Raw genomic sequence first — 17458 nt, 5'->3', positions numbered from 1 at the left:
CCGGTTTCTGGCATTGCAGCCGTCTTCGGCCCGTCTTGCTTGAATCCTGATGGTGCAGTGAGCAAGGGACTCATGTCTGAGCATACCCTGCCACTCCTATAGTGGCCAAAACGATTCAGAAAGGGGGTGGTGATGGACAGAGCATCTGAGTTAAACAGAACACTCATACCCAGTCAAAAGATCAGGGCTTGATCCATCACCGTTTTTTAGCTCACTGCACCATCCCAGCTCAGAACCTGGCTACATGCAAATTAGTCTGTCCCAGTCCCAGGCCCAGTGCATCATGGGAACAGGGCACACCAAACTACCAAGCCAATTCTTTACAGGAAAGGAAACAAGCTTCCGGGGACCGGTTTCTGGCATTGCAGCCGTCTTCGGCCCGGCTTGCTTGAATCCTGATGGTGCAGTGAGCAAGGGACTCATGTCCAAGCATACCCTGCCACTCCTATAGTGTCCAAAACGATTCAGAAAGGGGGTGGTGATGGACAGAGCATCTGAGTTAAACAGAACACTCATACCCAGTCAATAGGTCAGGGCTTGATCCATCACCGTTTTTTAGCTCACTGCACCATCCCAGCTCAGAACCTGGCTACATGCAAATTAGTCTGTCCCTGGCCCAGTGCATCATGGGAACAGGGCAGACCAAACTACCAAGCCAATTCTTTACTGGAAAGGAAACAAGCTTCCGGGGACCGGTTTCTGGCATTGCAGCCGTCTTCGGCCCGGCTTGCTTGAATCCTGATGGTGCAGTGAGCAAGGGACTCATGTCTGAGCATACCCTGCCACTCCTATAGTGGCCAAAACGATTCAGAAATGGGGTGGTGATGGACAGAGCATCTGAGTTAAACAGAACACTCATACCCATTCAAAAGATCAGGGCTTGATCCATCACCGTTTTTTAGCTTACTGCACCATCCCAGCTCAGAACCTGGCTGCATGCAAATTAGTCTGCCCCTGGCCCAGTGCATCATGGGAACAGGGCAGACCAAACTACCAAGCCAATTCTTTACTGGAAAGGAAACAAGCTTCCGGGGACCGGTTTCTGGCATTGCAGCCGTCTTCGGCCCGGCTTGCTTGAATCCTGATGGTGCAGTGAGCAAGGGACTCATGTCTGAGCATACCCTGCCACTCCTATAGTGGCCAAAATGATTCAGAAAGGGGGTGGTGATGGACAGAGCATCTGAGTTAAACAGAACACTCATACCCAGTCAAAAGATCAGGGTTTGATCCATCACCGTTTTTTAGCTCACTGCACCATCCCGGCTCAGAACCTGGCTACATGCAAATTAGTCTGTCCCTGGCCCAGTGCATCATGGGAACAGAACAGACCAAACTACCAAGCCAATTCTTTACTGGAAAGGAAACAAGCTTCCGGGGACCGGTTTCTGGCATTGCAGCCGTCTTCGGCCCGGCTTGCTTGAATCCTGATGGTGCAGTGAGCAAGGGACTCATGTCTGAGCATACCCTGCCACTCCTATAGTGGCCAAAACGATTCAGAAAGGGGGTGGTGATGGAGAGAGCATCTGAGTTAAACAGAACACTCATACCCAGTCAAAAGATCAGGGCTTGATCCATCACCGTTTTTTAGCTCACTGCACCATCCCAGCTCAGAACCTGGCTACATGCAAATTAGTCTGTCCCTGGCCCAGTGCATCATGGGAACAGGGCAGACCAAACTACCAAGCCAATTCTTTACTGGAAAGGAAACAAGCTTCCGGGGAACGGTTTCTGGCATTGCAGCCGTCTTCGGCCCAGCTTGCTTGAATCCTGATGGTGCAGTGAGCAAGGGACTCATGTCTGAGCATACCCTGCCACTCCTATAGTGTCCAAAACGATTCAGAAAGGGGGTGGTGATGGACAGAGCATCTGAGTTAAACAGAACACTCATACCCAGTCAATAGGTCAGGGCTTGATCCATCACCGTTTTTTAGCTCACTGCACCATCCCAGCTCAGAACTTGGCTACATGCAAATTAGTCTGTCCCTGGCCCAGTGCATCATGGGAACAGGGCAGACCAAACTACCAAGCCAATTCTTTACTGGAAAGGAAACAAGCTTCCGGGGAACGGTTTCTGGCATTGCAGCTGTCTTCGGCCCAGCTTGCTTGAATCCTGATGGTGCAGTGAGCAAGGGACTCATGTCTGAGCATACCCTGCCACTTCTATAGTGGCCAAAACGATTCAGAAATGGGGTGGTGATGGACAGAGCATCTGAGTTAAACAGAACACTCATACCCATTCAAAAGATCAGGGCTTGATCCATCACCGTTTTTTAGCTTACTGCACCATCCCAGCTCAGAACCTGGCTGCATGCAAATTAGTCTGTCCCTGGCCCAGTGCATCATGGGAACAGGGCAGACCAAACTACAAAGCCAATTCTTTACTGGAAAGGAAACAAGCTTCCGGGGACCGGTTTCTGGCATTGCAGCCGTCTTCGGCCCGGCTTGCTTGAATCCTGATGGTGCAGTGAGCAAGGGACTCATGTCTGAGCATACCCTGCCACTCCTATAGTGGCCAAAATGATTCAGAAATGGGGTGGTGATGGACAGAGCATCTGAGTTAAACAGAACACTCATACCCAGTCAAAAGATCAGGGCTTGATCCATCACCGTTTTTTAGCTCACTGCACCATCCCGGCTCAGAACCTGGCTACATGCAAATTAGTCTGTCCCTGGCCCAGTGCATCATGGGAACAGAACAGACCAAACTACCAAGCCAATTCTTTACTGGAAAGGAAACAAGCTTCCGGGGACCGGTTTCTGGCATTGCAGCCGTCTTCGGCCCGGCTTGCTTGAATCCTGATGGTGCAGTGAGCAAGGGACTCATGTCTGAGCATACCCTGCCACTCCTATAGTGGCCAAAACGATTCAGAAAGGGGGTGGTGATGGAGAGAGCATCTGAGTTAAACAGAACACTCATACCCAGTCAAAAGATCAGGGCTTGATCCATCACCGTTTTTTAGCTCACTGCACCATCCCAGCTCAGAACCTGGCTACATGCAAATTAGTCTGTCCCTGGCCCAGTGCATCATGGGAACAGGGCAGACCAAACTACCAAGCCAATTCTTTACTGGAAAGGAAACAAGCTTCCGGGGAACGGTTTCTGGCATTGCAGCCGTCTTCGGCCCAGCTTGCTTGAATCCTGATGGTGCAGTGAGCAAGGGACTCATGTCTGAGCATACCCTGCCACTCCTATAGTGGCCAAAACGATTCAGAAAGGGGGTGGTGATGGACAGAGCATCTGAGTTAAACAGAACACTCATACCCAGTCAAAAGATCAGGGCTTGATCCATCACCGTTTTTTAGCTCACTGCACCATCCCAGCTCAGAACCTGGCTACATGCAAATTAGTCTGTCCCTGGCCCAGTGCATCATGGGAACAGGGCAGACCAAACTACCAGGCCAATTATTTACTGGAAAGGAAACAAGCTTTCGGGGACCGGTTTCTGGCATTGCAGTCGTCTTCGGCCCGGCTTGCTTGAATCCTGATGGTGCAGTGAGCAAGGGACTCATGTCTGAGCATACCCTGCCACTCCTATAGTGGCCAAAACGATTCAGAAAGGGGGTGGTGATGGACAGAGCATCTGAGTTAAACAGAACACTCATACCCAGTCAAAAGATCAGGGCTTGATCCATCACCGTTTTTTAGCTCACTGCACCATCCCAGCTCAGAACCTGGCTACATGCAAATTAGCCTGTCCCTGGCCCAGTGCATCATGGGAACAGGGCAGACCAAACTACCAAGCCAATTCTTTACTGGAAAGGAAACAAGCTTCCGGGACCGGTTTCTGGCATTGCAGCCGTCTTCGGCCCGCCTTGCTTGAATCCTGATGGTGCAGTGAGCAAGGGACTCATGTCTGAGCATACCCTGCCACTCCTATAGTGGCCAAAACGATTCAGAAAGGGGGTGGTGATGGACAGAGCATCTGAGTTAAACAGAACACTCATACCCAGTCAAAAGATCAGGGCTTGATCCATCACCGTTTTTTAGCTCACTGCACCATCCCAGCTCAGAACCTGGCTACATGCAAATTCGTCTGTCCCTGGCCCAGTGCATCATGGGAACAGGGCAGACCAAACTACCAAGCCAATTCTTTACTGGAAAGGAAACAAGCTTCCGGGGACCGGTTTCTGGCATTGCAGTCGTCTTCGGCCCGGCTTGCTTGAATGCTGATGGTGCAGTGAGCAAGGGACTCATGTCTGAGCATACCCTGCCACTCCTATAGTGGCCAAAACGATTCAGAAAGGGGGTGGTGATGGACAGAGCATCTGAGTTAAACAGAACACTCATACCCAGTCAAAAGATCAGGGCTTGATCCATCAACGTTTTTTAGCTCACTGCACCATCCCAGCCCAGAACGTCGCTACATGCAAATTAGTCTGTCCCTGGCCCAGTACATCATGGGAACAGGGCAGACCAAACTACCAAGCCAATTCTTTACTGGAAAGGAAACAAGCTTCCGGGGACCGGTTTCTGGCATTGCAGCCGTCTTCGGCCCGGCTTGCTTGAATCCTGATGGTGCACTGAGCAAGGGACTCATGTCTGAGCATACCCTGCCACTAGTAGCATGTAATTTACAGGCCCTGGGCACATGTACTGCACCTTACCAGGGACTAACGAGTAAATTAAATATGCCAATTGTGGATATGCAAAGGTTACCAAGTTTTTAGAGAAAGAGCACATGCACTTTAGCACTGGTTAGCAAGGGTAAAGTGCCCAGTATACTAAGGCCAGCAAAAATGAAATCAGCAAGACAGCAGGTCAGAAGGCAAAGAAGTCAGGCGAAACCATGCCGAAGATGCCAGGTCTAACACATATGAAATTACAGTGCAGCTGTGAATGCTCCATAATCCATAGGTGAATGAATGGGAAAGCCCATCCTCCACCCATGAATGGTCTCCCAAGTTGAAATGTAACCCAATGCAGTTGCTTTGCATTACAATTCTTTACAAAGCCACACAAGGGCACGCAAATCAGGCATTGTTTGGCTGTGTAAGTATTACTGAAGCCTTTGTTTTGTCCTTGTGTGACGCAAGAACAACACAAAGGCTTCATCAAAATGGGCCTTTGAGTCTTTGTTTTCTGCTTTAATATTTGTGGACAGGCACATCCACTGAGGGTCAATATCATTTGGGTTATTATAACCTCCAGTATCACCTAATAGAGAAACAATTCATATGGATATAAACAATGCCTAAATGTTGGTCAGTGGTCTGTCACACCTGAGACATTTACAGTTTGAGATGTACCTACACCAGTGTAAGATGAATTATATAATGAGTATGTCCACAGATAAAAGTACAGCTTAGTGGGCCAACATCCTCCACAGATCATTCAATTGTGTATTTTCTATGTAGTAGATAGTGTAGTAAGGGAAGGCATAATGAAAACGGTTTATTTGTACCTAGACTGCACACAATTCAGTAAATCTTGGTATCTTATCTCTTTCTAAAGGTCCTCCAGTAGGAGAGAGTGGTGGTATAGTACATCCATAATTGATCTATATGCTTCACCTGTCCCAATTTGAGTGCTTAGTGGATAAAACATTCTCTACTTGGACATGCTGGCATACCCAGAGCCCTCTGTTATATAGGTAACAGCTACCCTCCCCAACTCAATCTGATTGATCAGCCGGAGCCATATTGTGCAAGGCACCCTGGAGTGCAACAGGCGTGTGCACCCGCTAATGGCACATCATGGGCAATCTGGCATTACAGAATGGGCAGCAGATGCTTGTGAGGCCCCTTCTGTCATACCTATAGTTCTGGCACACATGTGGCACCAGCACAGTCTCAAATGGGCATTCCCTCATTGGCATGGGGGCACGGCCCCATGCAAATGAGGGAATCTCTTTGCGTTTGTGCCAGCTCTATGTTATGGATGTGGGCACATGGGCAAAGAAACTGTCAGGAGAGGCAGTTAAAGTGCACCACAAAATGGCGCCCCCTAATGGCAGCCCTCTGGAGGAGGGAAAGGGTGGCCTATGTACCTCCCAGACATCCCCTTGCAGGCGGGTGCAATCACTGACTGCACTCGCCTGCAGGGGATCTCTCTTCCCTCTTGAAAGTGCAGGAGGATTGTCACCTGCACTGTGAAACACAGAGCAGCCTTTAAACAGCTGCCCCTGTTTTCACTTGAAGGCACTGCCCCCACGGCAGGCACACATTCACGGCTGCCCTTAGGGCACCACATTCATCAAAGTAGGGCACACTTAGTCTGTTTGCACCCGGCGCACTTTTTAAAAGGTGCACCTTGGCTCAAACAGGGAAAGTGCACCCTATGCGTTATTCGCCCCAAATATTTCAGGAAAGCACTGTTAATAGACCACACCTGTTAGGTCTGAGGCTACTGGTGACTGGAAACAACCTACGCCTTTTAAGATGCATGTCCATGGTCAATTTATACTCACCGTTCAAGCAAAATCACTTTCGTAACTATTAACAAGTTGGTACGCATTGTACTCCTAGTATTGGAGTTATCCATCAGTATTGTGGTAATGTTTATACTAAGTGTGCCCCCTTTCAAAGCACACAACAGAACTGTAATTCCTATTAAATGTGTATAGAAACTGAACTTCATTATTTCTATTTTTAACTTACCACGTGTTGCTAGAAGAGCCACTGGAACAGCAATGATGGCAATGGCAACAGCACCAATGAGTAAACCGAGCAGCCATTTAACATATGTCTGCAGGATGAGATGTGAGAAATGGAAACATGTTAGGGACAATAAATACAATGAATTAGAATGAAAGTTTACTGTGGTTGGCAGATTTACATATTCAGGCTCGTGTTTATATTTGTCTGCTTAATGATATTTTTTTTTATTGAAATCTTACATCTCATACAAAGTATTAACTTCCATGGTGCTGATCAAATAAAAAATAATACTTATATTATTAGATAAAATCACGGCCTTAAGTACAGAGGGTAATTTCTAGGGAGTCCAAAATAACTAAAGCATATTTAGCTACAGAATCACATCAATTATTGCATAACACTGACTTTGTATGATAAAGTTAATCTATTTTCATTATTGTTTCATTTATGCACATATTCATGCTGCAAAAAAGCTAAATATCCCTTCATTTCAGAATTCATCCTTCAATTATTACTCAATACATGCTAACCGTTTCAAAGAATACTACTTCGATATCAGTTAGATAATTTCCTTTAATCAATCGTATCAACACATATATTCTTAGTCTTCAATATAAGTGAAAATAAAATACATGAGTGCATTGTTCACATATCACTACAGTACTCCTAGACAAAACTTACAAATAATGACATACTGCCAGGGAATCTTCTCTTCCTTCTCCACATTACATTTCATTCTATTACAGTCCATGTGAACTAGAAAAGCAAAATTATAATTCATTGCCCATAGCAGGTGCCCCTGGATAGGGGATAAACATGCCATAAAGGACCCAGTAACGCTGGGTCTGTGGTCTTCTTCTCCATTCCAGTGCCTTGAACTCATAAGTCCACAGTGCAGGGGAGGAAATAAAACATACAATCAGTAACCTACAATCACTAATTATGACTCTGGAAATCCCATCATGCTGCTCCTAATTGGCCCCTGGTGATGAGTTTTGTGATTATTGTATTGGACCTTACATGCCGATATTCTGGATAGGTTATTTCAGGGCACTAAAAAAACTGAATAGAACTGATGCTGTTTGCATTCAGTGAAAAAATATGTCCTGTGAGTAGTGGTGTGCCAAGTTGAATGACTTGCAAATAAACAATTATTATTTAACTTGCAGGATTTGCATTTTGCCCCCACCCGTACCTAATGTATCCTGTCACATTAATGACATGTTTTATTCTGTGTGCACGTTATATGTAACCAACTACACTTGCTTGCGCTCTTGGATCCCTTTTGCCCATAACACTCCAAGACATCTAGGGAATCCCATATTACAGCTAGCTCAAGTCTCTACAGATTCTATCAGATAAGCAATGATATGACTTTTAACCCCTTGGGCGCGGCCGCGATTCTGCGCCTGTGCGGCGTTTTCCGTAGTGGGCGGGTTCATGACGGCCCCCAGCCGTCATCAGCACACGCCCACCGCGGTGCATGACGGACGGAGGCCGTCATCAGCACCGAAGGGGTTAAAGTTATGCCACAGAATAAAAACGACCAGAAGAGAGCAGATATAAGCAACAGGTCCCCACAAGAAGACTCTTCTGTACATTTGAAACCATCTTGCTGAGTGTCAGGCAATGGATAATAATTTAGTAGAAGGTGACCCTTCTAAACTTAAAAGACATAGGTCTTAGTGACTTTCTGTTTAACAACAGGTATCTATCGCACATGTAACAGGCAGTAGCAACAAGTTTAAATTTAAGAACACCACTCAATTAAATTCCCAACTCAAGATCATTAAAATTGGATAAGGGTAAACAGAGGTATGTGGGGGCATATTAGCAAGAACCTCGTTAAAAGTATCGCCGTTTTTGCAGCAGGAAACTGCAGCTAAAACGGCGATAATGGGCTTGCTAATATGCATTATAGAATTCCAATAGAAGCCCAGGTTAGATTTCCTGAAAATCTAATACATTTGTCACCTCATCCATTTACATTCGGATTTAGTCAAGTTTTTGGGGCAAGGCTGGAAGACTGTAGCAGGCAGGACTCTATGAGGCCAGATGCTTTAATCATGAAGTCTTGCGGAACCCATATTCAGCGCAGCAAAAAATGCTGAGCAAGAGCAACATGATTTTCTTGACTGCTTTGGATGCAACCTCCATGGTTATGACTCAACACCTTGTCCCAATCCTCTGGACGGTGAAAAAATAACTACATCTCTCTTTTCTTGAACTGCTGGAAAATATTTTTTCTGGTCAGTCCTTTAGCCCCCAGGTCCTTAAGACAGGCTTTTCAACACTAGATATCTCTTTTTACAGAGTTCCTTTAGGGTTCAATGCTCTGTGGTCAGCAATGCCTTCTTGGATTTACGGGGATTTCTGATTTTTGTGACCCCCGAGTAGGCAAACATGAAGCCACTCACTTATCCCTTGTTGTGCAGTTCCAGCCCTTGGGTGGGAGAAAGTGTCACGAGTAAGCCCAAGAGAAATTTAAATTACACCAGTGCAAAATGCTTAATTTCCATAATCTTCTGTTATGGTTGTTATACAAATTTCAAGAAATTAAGCCATTACACTAAATTGTGTATTTATGCATTGCTTGCACAAAATTTTACCACACACACTTGGGAACAAGATGAAGGGCAAGGGCATGAGCAGCCGCTGCTCATGCCAGGTGTTTTTTCTACAATTTTTCATTTTGAGCGAAATGCATCCTCTCAACAAAACATTTATGCAGGCTGTTGTCTTCTGAGCCAAAGTCATAAACTCTTTCAGCAAAGGTTGTATATTCCACCCACTGGAAATGTAATGAGTCGCAAAATCTGAAAGTTATTTGGAACATTACTTTGAATTAATTCTCTAGCATTTGCGAATATTAAAACAGCATATTTAAATCTCACCCAGGCTTCTCTCATGGACGGGACAGCTGAACCTACACAATGGAATTAGCTTTTCGGCCTTCAGTCACTGTGAGGGCATACTTTTTCAAAACTATTTTAGGGTTCTGTTATCTGTATATTGGGCATCCTGTCTTGTGAGCTGAAAGGCACACTTCCGGGATACAACTAATGTATGAAAATAGGATTTCTTAAATAGTGGTACATGGACAAACTACTACCGATGGGCTGCTCCATTTCGTGTGCACTGTTTGAGTGTTTCAGCATATGTTTAGAGCGGCTTTTTTCAAGCTAAACAGGGCACCAGTGGGTGACGCACTACCTGACTGCTTTTTTCATTGTGGGCTCCCCTAGCTCCGTGAAATGCCGTGGAATGCCAGAAGGCACTGAAAAGTTTCCAAGAGCTGAAGCAGGAGCTCAGGGTGCCACTGGCACTGGAAAAGAGGATGGGCCCTACCACGGGGCAGTCATGTTTGGGAATTGCGATTGATTCAAAGGAAATTCAAGAGCGTTGGCCACAGGATAAGAAGGACGAAATACTAACTTTCTTGTGGGACATGCTATCCCGGGAGAAAGTGAAGGTTAAAGAAATTCATGTTCTTCTGGGGCACCTCAACTTTGAGTGCAGAGCAGTGAGGGCTGGTAGGACCTTCTGTAGGAGATTGGGATGAGCCTTGTCAGGGAAAGATTTACCTCACCATCACATTCGGCTTTCAGCTGGGGTCAAGGAAAATTTGAGGATGTGGGGAGGTTTCTTACAGTCTTTTAATGGAATTCTTCGAGCAAGGGACAAAGACTTAGACTGGGACGTGCACATCTTTTCAGATGAGGCAGGTAGCATGGGCTTTGGTCTGTTTTGCAAAGGGAGGTGGTGCGCGGAACAGCAGCTGGCACACTGGCGGCAGGAGCACCACCATTTTAGAATTCTTTCTCTTGATGGTTGCAGTGACACTCTGGGGGAAGAATTAGCCTACAAGAAGGTGCTGTTTAGAGTGGAAAACTTGGCAGAATCGTGAATCGCCAGTCAGCAAGGGATGAACAGGTGCTGAAATTGTTGAGAGTTTTTGTGTTGGGTTGCTTGCGGCATGACATTGCTTACAGAGTCTTGCACGTTCCGGGTGTGGACGATGACATTGCGGATGCTTTGTCTCGTTCACAGTGGGGTAGATTCCGTAAGCTCGCCAAGGACACTGACAGGACCCTGATGCCCATGTTGTGGCACCAGTGGTATGTAGGCAACGTTGGGTGTTACAACTGGTGGTAGGATCACTTGCGGATTCCACTAGATTGTCTTACATGTTGCCATGGAGAGAATGTTTGTGTTTGGGTGCCCAGTTGTGAGCTGAGGGGTCGCTGCGAGCTGAGGATGTGATACAATACATCTTGGACCTCATTGACTTATCGAGAGTCACAATCATCGGTAAATTGGAAGTAATTGCTTTCATGGGGAAGCTCTTATGGGGCTACAACCCACCGGCAGGAGAATTGGGGAGGAGAATTGGCAATATTGAGGAAAGCCTTACACTGTCTGGGGGTGGATGGGTCAGAGTATGGGACGCACTCCTTCTGCACTGGGGTGGGCACAGGACAGAATTATGCGTTTGGGTCACTGGTCATCGCATTGTTACAAGAGCTATATGATTGGGCTGGGGGAGGATGTGCGCGCCGTGAACAGTAGATTTATGCTGATTTTTCTCATGTCAGGTTTATGTCTGGCCCAGAGATGGAAGAAATGGCTATTTGGGTCATGGGGCACTCATTTATTTCTAAAATAGGCCCAAGTACAGGCTCATCAGAGCTATTTTGATCAGAACATCGGATTTAATGAGCATTTGTTCAAAATTACCTAGAAAGGAAAGGGGGTCATGTGTTGGAAGGAGCTGGTCCCATGCTTGAATAGTATGCTGAGACGCAGTCAGTGCCCGGATATTTTGGTGTTGCATTTAGGTGAAAATATTTTGTGCAAATTTTTTATTTTTTGCAGAGTTTTATATAGCGCGAACTAGACCCGAACTGAATCAGGTATCAGAGCGCTTTACATAGCACCAGTTACGTTACATGAGGACACGCATTCATTTTAGGCACGGGGAGATTAAGTGATTTGCCCAGAATCACAGGAGGTTTTTGGCGTCGTTACCGAGACTCAAACCCAGATCCCCAGGTCCGAGGTCGAGCTCCCTAGTCGTTAGGCCAACTCCCCTAAAGGGCATAGTACTTATGTGCATCATGAAGCAAGACCTAGCACTTGTCAAAGAGAGTGGGAAGGGTGTTTTGTGTTATGGACCGAGTTTGTGCTCCGAAGGAAGTGGCGGAGGAGAAGTAAATCTAGGAGTGGTAGATAGGGCAAGACATAAAGTCAACAGTGAAATGGCTCGTTGGGGGCTTGGTAGGATTTGTCATTGGGAGATACGCTTTGACAGATTCGAGTTTTTCAGGGATGATGGAGTACACCTCTTTAGGATTGCCATGGATTTAAATCTTAGGGAGATCAGGGAGGTTCTGGCTTGAATGTTGAATGTGCAGCAGCACAAGTGAGGAGAAACTATTAGTGAGCAAGAGAGGGGCGGCAGATAAAGGGTTGTGTGCACCATCCCCCTTTTTCTGGGTGGTTGGGGTTTGCAAAGTTTGCCAGGAGTTGCCAGAACTTTGGCTGCCATTGAAGGTTGAGAACACGGGCAGGGAAAGGAAAGGCAGGAGGTAGTTTAAGGTTCAGTTGTAGATGTTTGGTTATTTACAGTTTCTGAAGGGCAGGCATAGGATGTAGGTTTATCACAATTGTGTATTTTAATTGCAATACATTGTAATGTTTGTAATATGTAATAGCAGGGTGGGGGGCATGTTGAGGAGATCGTAGGGGTGAGGGTGGGACAAGGGGTTAGGTATTGGATGTATAGAGAGGTTTTAGTTTTGTTAGGCAGTTGCCAGGTACGTTATTGTAATGTGCACCTGTTTCAATAAAGTGGCATTTTTCACACAAAATGGGCTCTGAGTCTGTCTGAGAGTTAGAGCTCGGACATGCTATCCTCCAGGGCACCATGGAGTATTTAGGCCGAAGGGTGGTACTGTCCCCTTGTTTTGTTGTTTTCTTCTATCTCGCCAGAGTTTTAACGTTCAAGATTTTAAGTGTGTTTCTCACACATTTCCTATAAAGGTGCACCTCTGGTGGACTGATTTCATTTAAACGTCTTAGTGCCCATCATAGGTTGCTACCGTTGATCGGGAATGTTGCCACACGCTGGTCCCACATTCTGACTATGTGGCGCCATGCTGCGTTGTTGTCTTGTGCCTGCAAACAGCATCAGTGTTTTCTCGCGGTGAGCCCAGGGCCCATTGGGATGGTTTCTTTGACCACCTGGCCCCCCACCCTTTTTGGGGCTGACTGCACCTGCTTCTGTGTGTTTCAGGGCAGGATGCTTGTTTCCGGTTCCGGGAAGACCTGACTTGGCAGTTCGGGTGGGACTGTTCCCATGAGGCACAGGGTCAAGACTGATTTGCAGATAGCCGGGTCTGAACTGAGGTGGCGAAGTGAGCTAAAGAATGATGATGGATTAAACCCAGATCTGTGACTGGGGGTGAGTGTCTGAAAAGTTTCAACACTCCGTTCGTCATCTCCTTGTGTTTGCTCAGGGCACGCTTGCACCGTGGGAAGGGGGGGACAATTTCTGGCCACTGGCAGTAGCTCCGTGGCAGGTTTATATGCCGTCCACAGGAAGATTTCAGGTCCCACTGCGGGCAGAAATATGCAGAATGGTTATCATACTTTACATCGGGCGGCGGGGCACATGATATGCGGACCAAGATAGTAAACTCACTATAGAAAATAAACTGCATCTCAGGGAGTTAAATACTAAACCTTTCTTTTACCTAACACACTGGTATTCGATTTTCAGCCTCAGACGGATGAACATTAAGTAAGCTTTGATGGTATCTGTACCAGTGACCAATGGATCTTTATCACTAACACACACATTCTACCCTTTTAATAAGAACTGCATATTTTGATGAATGCCACTGAATGCTGAGTTTTGTTAGGACATCCTATCTTTACCCAGGTCTCCTGAGCCTCATTAGAAATACATTGGCACTCTTGGCCACCCCTAGCTTGCCCTTCTTGGATATTTATGGCTTTCTCCTATGTTTTATTGTAAGTTCTAAGGGTTGTAACTACATGTATTTTGGGTGGCGTTATAATGCACTATTCAGTGGTAAAGTACTCGAATGATGGTACAACTCTCCCATCCTCGTTTCAGAAAATATATTGGCTGAGTTACTTCCAATCCTCCCCTCACCACTTGAAGTCATATTTGTCACACTTCATTCAGTAGATGTACACTTGCCTAATCTACTGTGGTGTTTGGATGTCTCTACTGTGCCCTCCTCACTCCATGCAACATCCTCACATGAGACCGGAGACCTTTCCATCACTGCTCAAAACATTTCATTGGCAGACCATGCACCAGTGCCGTGCCCCTCTCTGCACTCTCTGATGTGTCCTTCTTCAGTTGGCCTGGTATGTGATCATTTACTGTTCCAATGTATGTTTACAGTTCTAAGAGCCTTTCATTCCTATACAGTTGTTGCCTGAAAAGCGTTTCGGATGAGTTAAAACTATTCTTTTTATTTTGTCCACGCAGTGCTGTTTGAGATAATGCACTTACCATCGAAAGAGTGGCTTCAATTTTGAGGAATTGGGATAATACATAGGCTGGTTACCTCCATTTGTTTCTCAGTGTGGTGGCACTTTGATTTGTTTGCTTAATTGCACTTTATCCCAATGCCCAGCAGGGGTTCTTGCCTTGAGAGATTGGTCTCATTAGTAAGGTTACATACACCACGAGTGAGCAATTGCTTTAAGTTGGACACTTACATCCGTTTGTACTAAAGGTACTAGTTTCAATTGCAATCCCCATAAATTATACTTTCTTATTTATGTAACATTGTGAAAATATAAGAATAACTAGACATGCCTTTAATCAACTGGATATTGTGGAAGAGAGAGTGTGAAGCCATGGGGATTGGTCTGTTTGTATGGGGGGAAGAGAAGAGAGAAAGGTAAAGTTACCTTGAAAGTTCACAAGTCATTACCTGCCCACAGTACGCTGCGATTAGGCCCTTTTGTTTATCCATCAAAAAAGCCTTAGTTCTATGATCAGAAGTATTACTTCTTTTCTTGGTGGCCTTTGAACAGCTCAGTGTATGTCCGGATCCCACAAGCTGTTTATAAATGCAGACGGCCCTGATGTCTTCGCTGCTCCGATTAGTTCAGTGCTGTGTCCCCCCTCCAGATCCTCGAGATCTATAATCTGTTCAGGTGAAGGTTTTGTGTTGGCAAACACCTGTTTGGGCATGAATGGGTGCGGGTGTGCCAGGCTTTCTAACACAAGAATCTGCAGCTGATTTTGTGCAGCTCGCCCACAGTGTATTCAGTAGTGCAGATGGTTTACTTCCTCAGATTTTTATTAGTCTCAGACATTTATTACCTATTTTAGCACCCCAAATGAAGGACCTGCTTAGGCATTGCCCAACTCAGCTCGTAACCATACCGGGCCTTACACTGAAACCGCTGTCCTTTCCCTTGAGGTAAGAAGTGCTAAAGTCTTTTCTTGCAGAAGTTTAGCTTCACGCCAAGCTCCTGAGTTCACATTCCGGAGTCTGGAATGTGGCAGTGGCCAACTGAGTCCGCACTGATTTTAAAAGGACTCTCATCGGGTTTGGGATAGCACTTCTTAGTAGGTTACTTGGATTACAAGGCTGGACAGGCTTCCAGCCCTTACACCAGTTTCCCCCCTCCCAGCAGGGAAGCCCACGCACATCCCAAGAGACTACATACCAATCAACTACATCCACACAACCACTGGGAACAGTAATGGAACTGTCCACAGCTATATTTGAACTATAGGCTGTAGCATCTTCATGTTGTGTTATTATGTTCTATGTTCTATTTTATCTTGTTCCTAGCTGCTCAGCCAGTGTGAGTGTTCTGTGTGGAATGTTGGTGTGTGGGCCATTAGTGGAGTGCTTGAGTGGCTGGTGTGCGTGGTGACAGTTGGTGGATGGGCTGCTCCTGGTGTGGCTGCTCTACAGAACTTAACTGACTGCTGTACAGGATATAAGCTACTTGTTATCTATTTGAATAAACCTACTTAAACTACATCCTACTAGCGTGGACTACGTTACTACATCGTCATAGCATCAAAATTCCAACCTGATGGACATTGAGAACGTTTACTTGAAACATAACTCATAATTTTCAATTTCATCACTTGATTTCATCATCTCCCCCTCTTTACTGAGCAGTTCAAGTGACACATGCACATCTCGCAAGTTAGAAGGGCTAACTTTCTCCCATCGGCTACTAGAGCAATGTTGTAAAGAGTGGCTTACAATTTTCGCGGCGTTTTAGAGGTTGTGCTGCCAGGACGTTATTGCCTTTAGCCCTTCGGATCGCTATAGCATGTTTTTACTATATAGATGCAATGGATGCCTCTGCGATCGTTTCTCGCCTATGCATAACATGTACAGAGCAACCCTCTCCTGAAATTAGTAAAAAAAGAGCCCCTTGCTAAAGCATCTTCTGAATTTTAAAGGTACAAGGGGAACACCTTCATTATCCCATCCTATGGTATACAAAAGGCTGCACATGGAAACTCACTGGACTCTGATTTCTGAAACCAGAAATGTGATTAATAGGATTAAAAATAACTACTTACTCTGCCAAGGAAGTCATAAACTTTCCCGGTGCTCCAATTTATATAGGAGGACCCACAATGAGGTGTGGTGTGTGAGAATATGTTAGTAAACCACTCACACGGTCAGCAATTAAGCAGCCTGGTAAGATGGTGGGCAGTAGTAAACTGTAAGAAAGGTTTAGCATATTGCAATTACATAGGGGCTTCAATTCCTAAGGCCACCCCATCAGAAGATAGGCTGCCACATACAATAGTGGGGACAGTCACCAACCTATAACAGTCTTCTGAGGCTGTTAAGAAGGACAAGTACACACACTTTATACTAGGGAAGCCTCTAGATGATATAGAAATGCTTCTTCTAACCTTAGCAGCAAGACGCGGCCTGCAGTACTCTCAGGCACTAGGGCAGTGATACTCAGAGTATGGTCCGGGACCACACGACCGCATTGGCTGCCAAGAGAACTAACATTCATAACAATACTAATTAAACGGGCAAGCATTTATTTACAATAACTGAATAAAAGGAGCAAACAAGGTGCCCCGCACCATATAAAGGTAGGAACACATTTAGTTTGAGACATCTTTCAACAAACGTGCGAATATAAAATCTCTTAAAAATTAAAAAGCGTGTTTCATTCACATGCGTTTCTCCCTGGTGAGTCAGTAACATGAAGAACCTTCTGAGTGCCCTGGCTTGTTGGTTGTCAGTATATATAGACAACATTATACTTTAATAAAGCAACACAAGAGAAAGTTTTATACAGCGTATATCTAGAACACATATACATCAATGTGCCCGTATATGTAAAAATGAAGGAAAAGGTGAAATAAGGCAATTGCCTAGGATCAAAACTTGGCCAAGTAGGGATGCCAAGATTAATCCCTGGATTTTCGTCTTCACAGTTCACAATTCTATTTCATTCCAATTCAATAATTGAGTTACGTCCATTTTAAACTTGACTCTCCCAAGGTAAGGATAGCAAGCAGAAAAGGCTAACCTCAAGGTGCGGTTGTGGGATTGCAACCCTGAGACAACATAACAAAAAGCCCCATTTCCACCATGCTGGCATCAATGTAGCCTTCAGGCACACCACAGACCTTACTTTGAGGCCACCGAGGGAATTCTTTGCGCGTATCCATGCACTAAGGCAACGGTAGCAGTGAAGTGTTGCTTGCCCCCTGAGCAGATGATGCGATGGCCACTTGCATCGGCTGGTTAACTGGTGATTTTAAAAGAGCTTATGTGGGTGATGTGTTGGCAACGGCGAAGCAAGCAGAGCA

At 45.6% G+C, this 17458-nt stretch overlaps 1 protein-coding gene across 7 annotated transcripts in view; it reads right to left on the bottom strand.

Moving 5' to 3' along the window:
* LOC144823287 (dipeptidyl peptidase 4-like) overlaps positions 1-17458 on the bottom strand; it is an 867366-nt gene that overhangs the window by 643241 nt on the left and 206667 nt on the right. For all 7 annotated transcript variants that reach the window (XM_078681655.1, XM_078681657.1, XM_078681659.1 and 4 more), the window contains one exon: positions 6598-6685. In XM_078681655.1, the coding sequence (XP_078537781.1) occupies positions 6598-6685 (88 nt within the window). The remainder of the gene's footprint in view (positions 1-6597; positions 6686-17458) is intronic.

This window comes from Lissotriton helveticus, chromosome 3_1, assembly GCF_964261635.1.
Source record: "Lissotriton helveticus chromosome 3_1, aLisHel1.1, whole genome shotgun sequence".
NCBI lineage: Eukaryota > Metazoa > Chordata > Amphibia > Caudata > Salamandridae > Lissotriton > Lissotriton helveticus.
The sequence above is the reverse complement of the archived record's forward strand: the minus strand, read 5'-3'. Positions and strand labels throughout refer to the sequence as shown.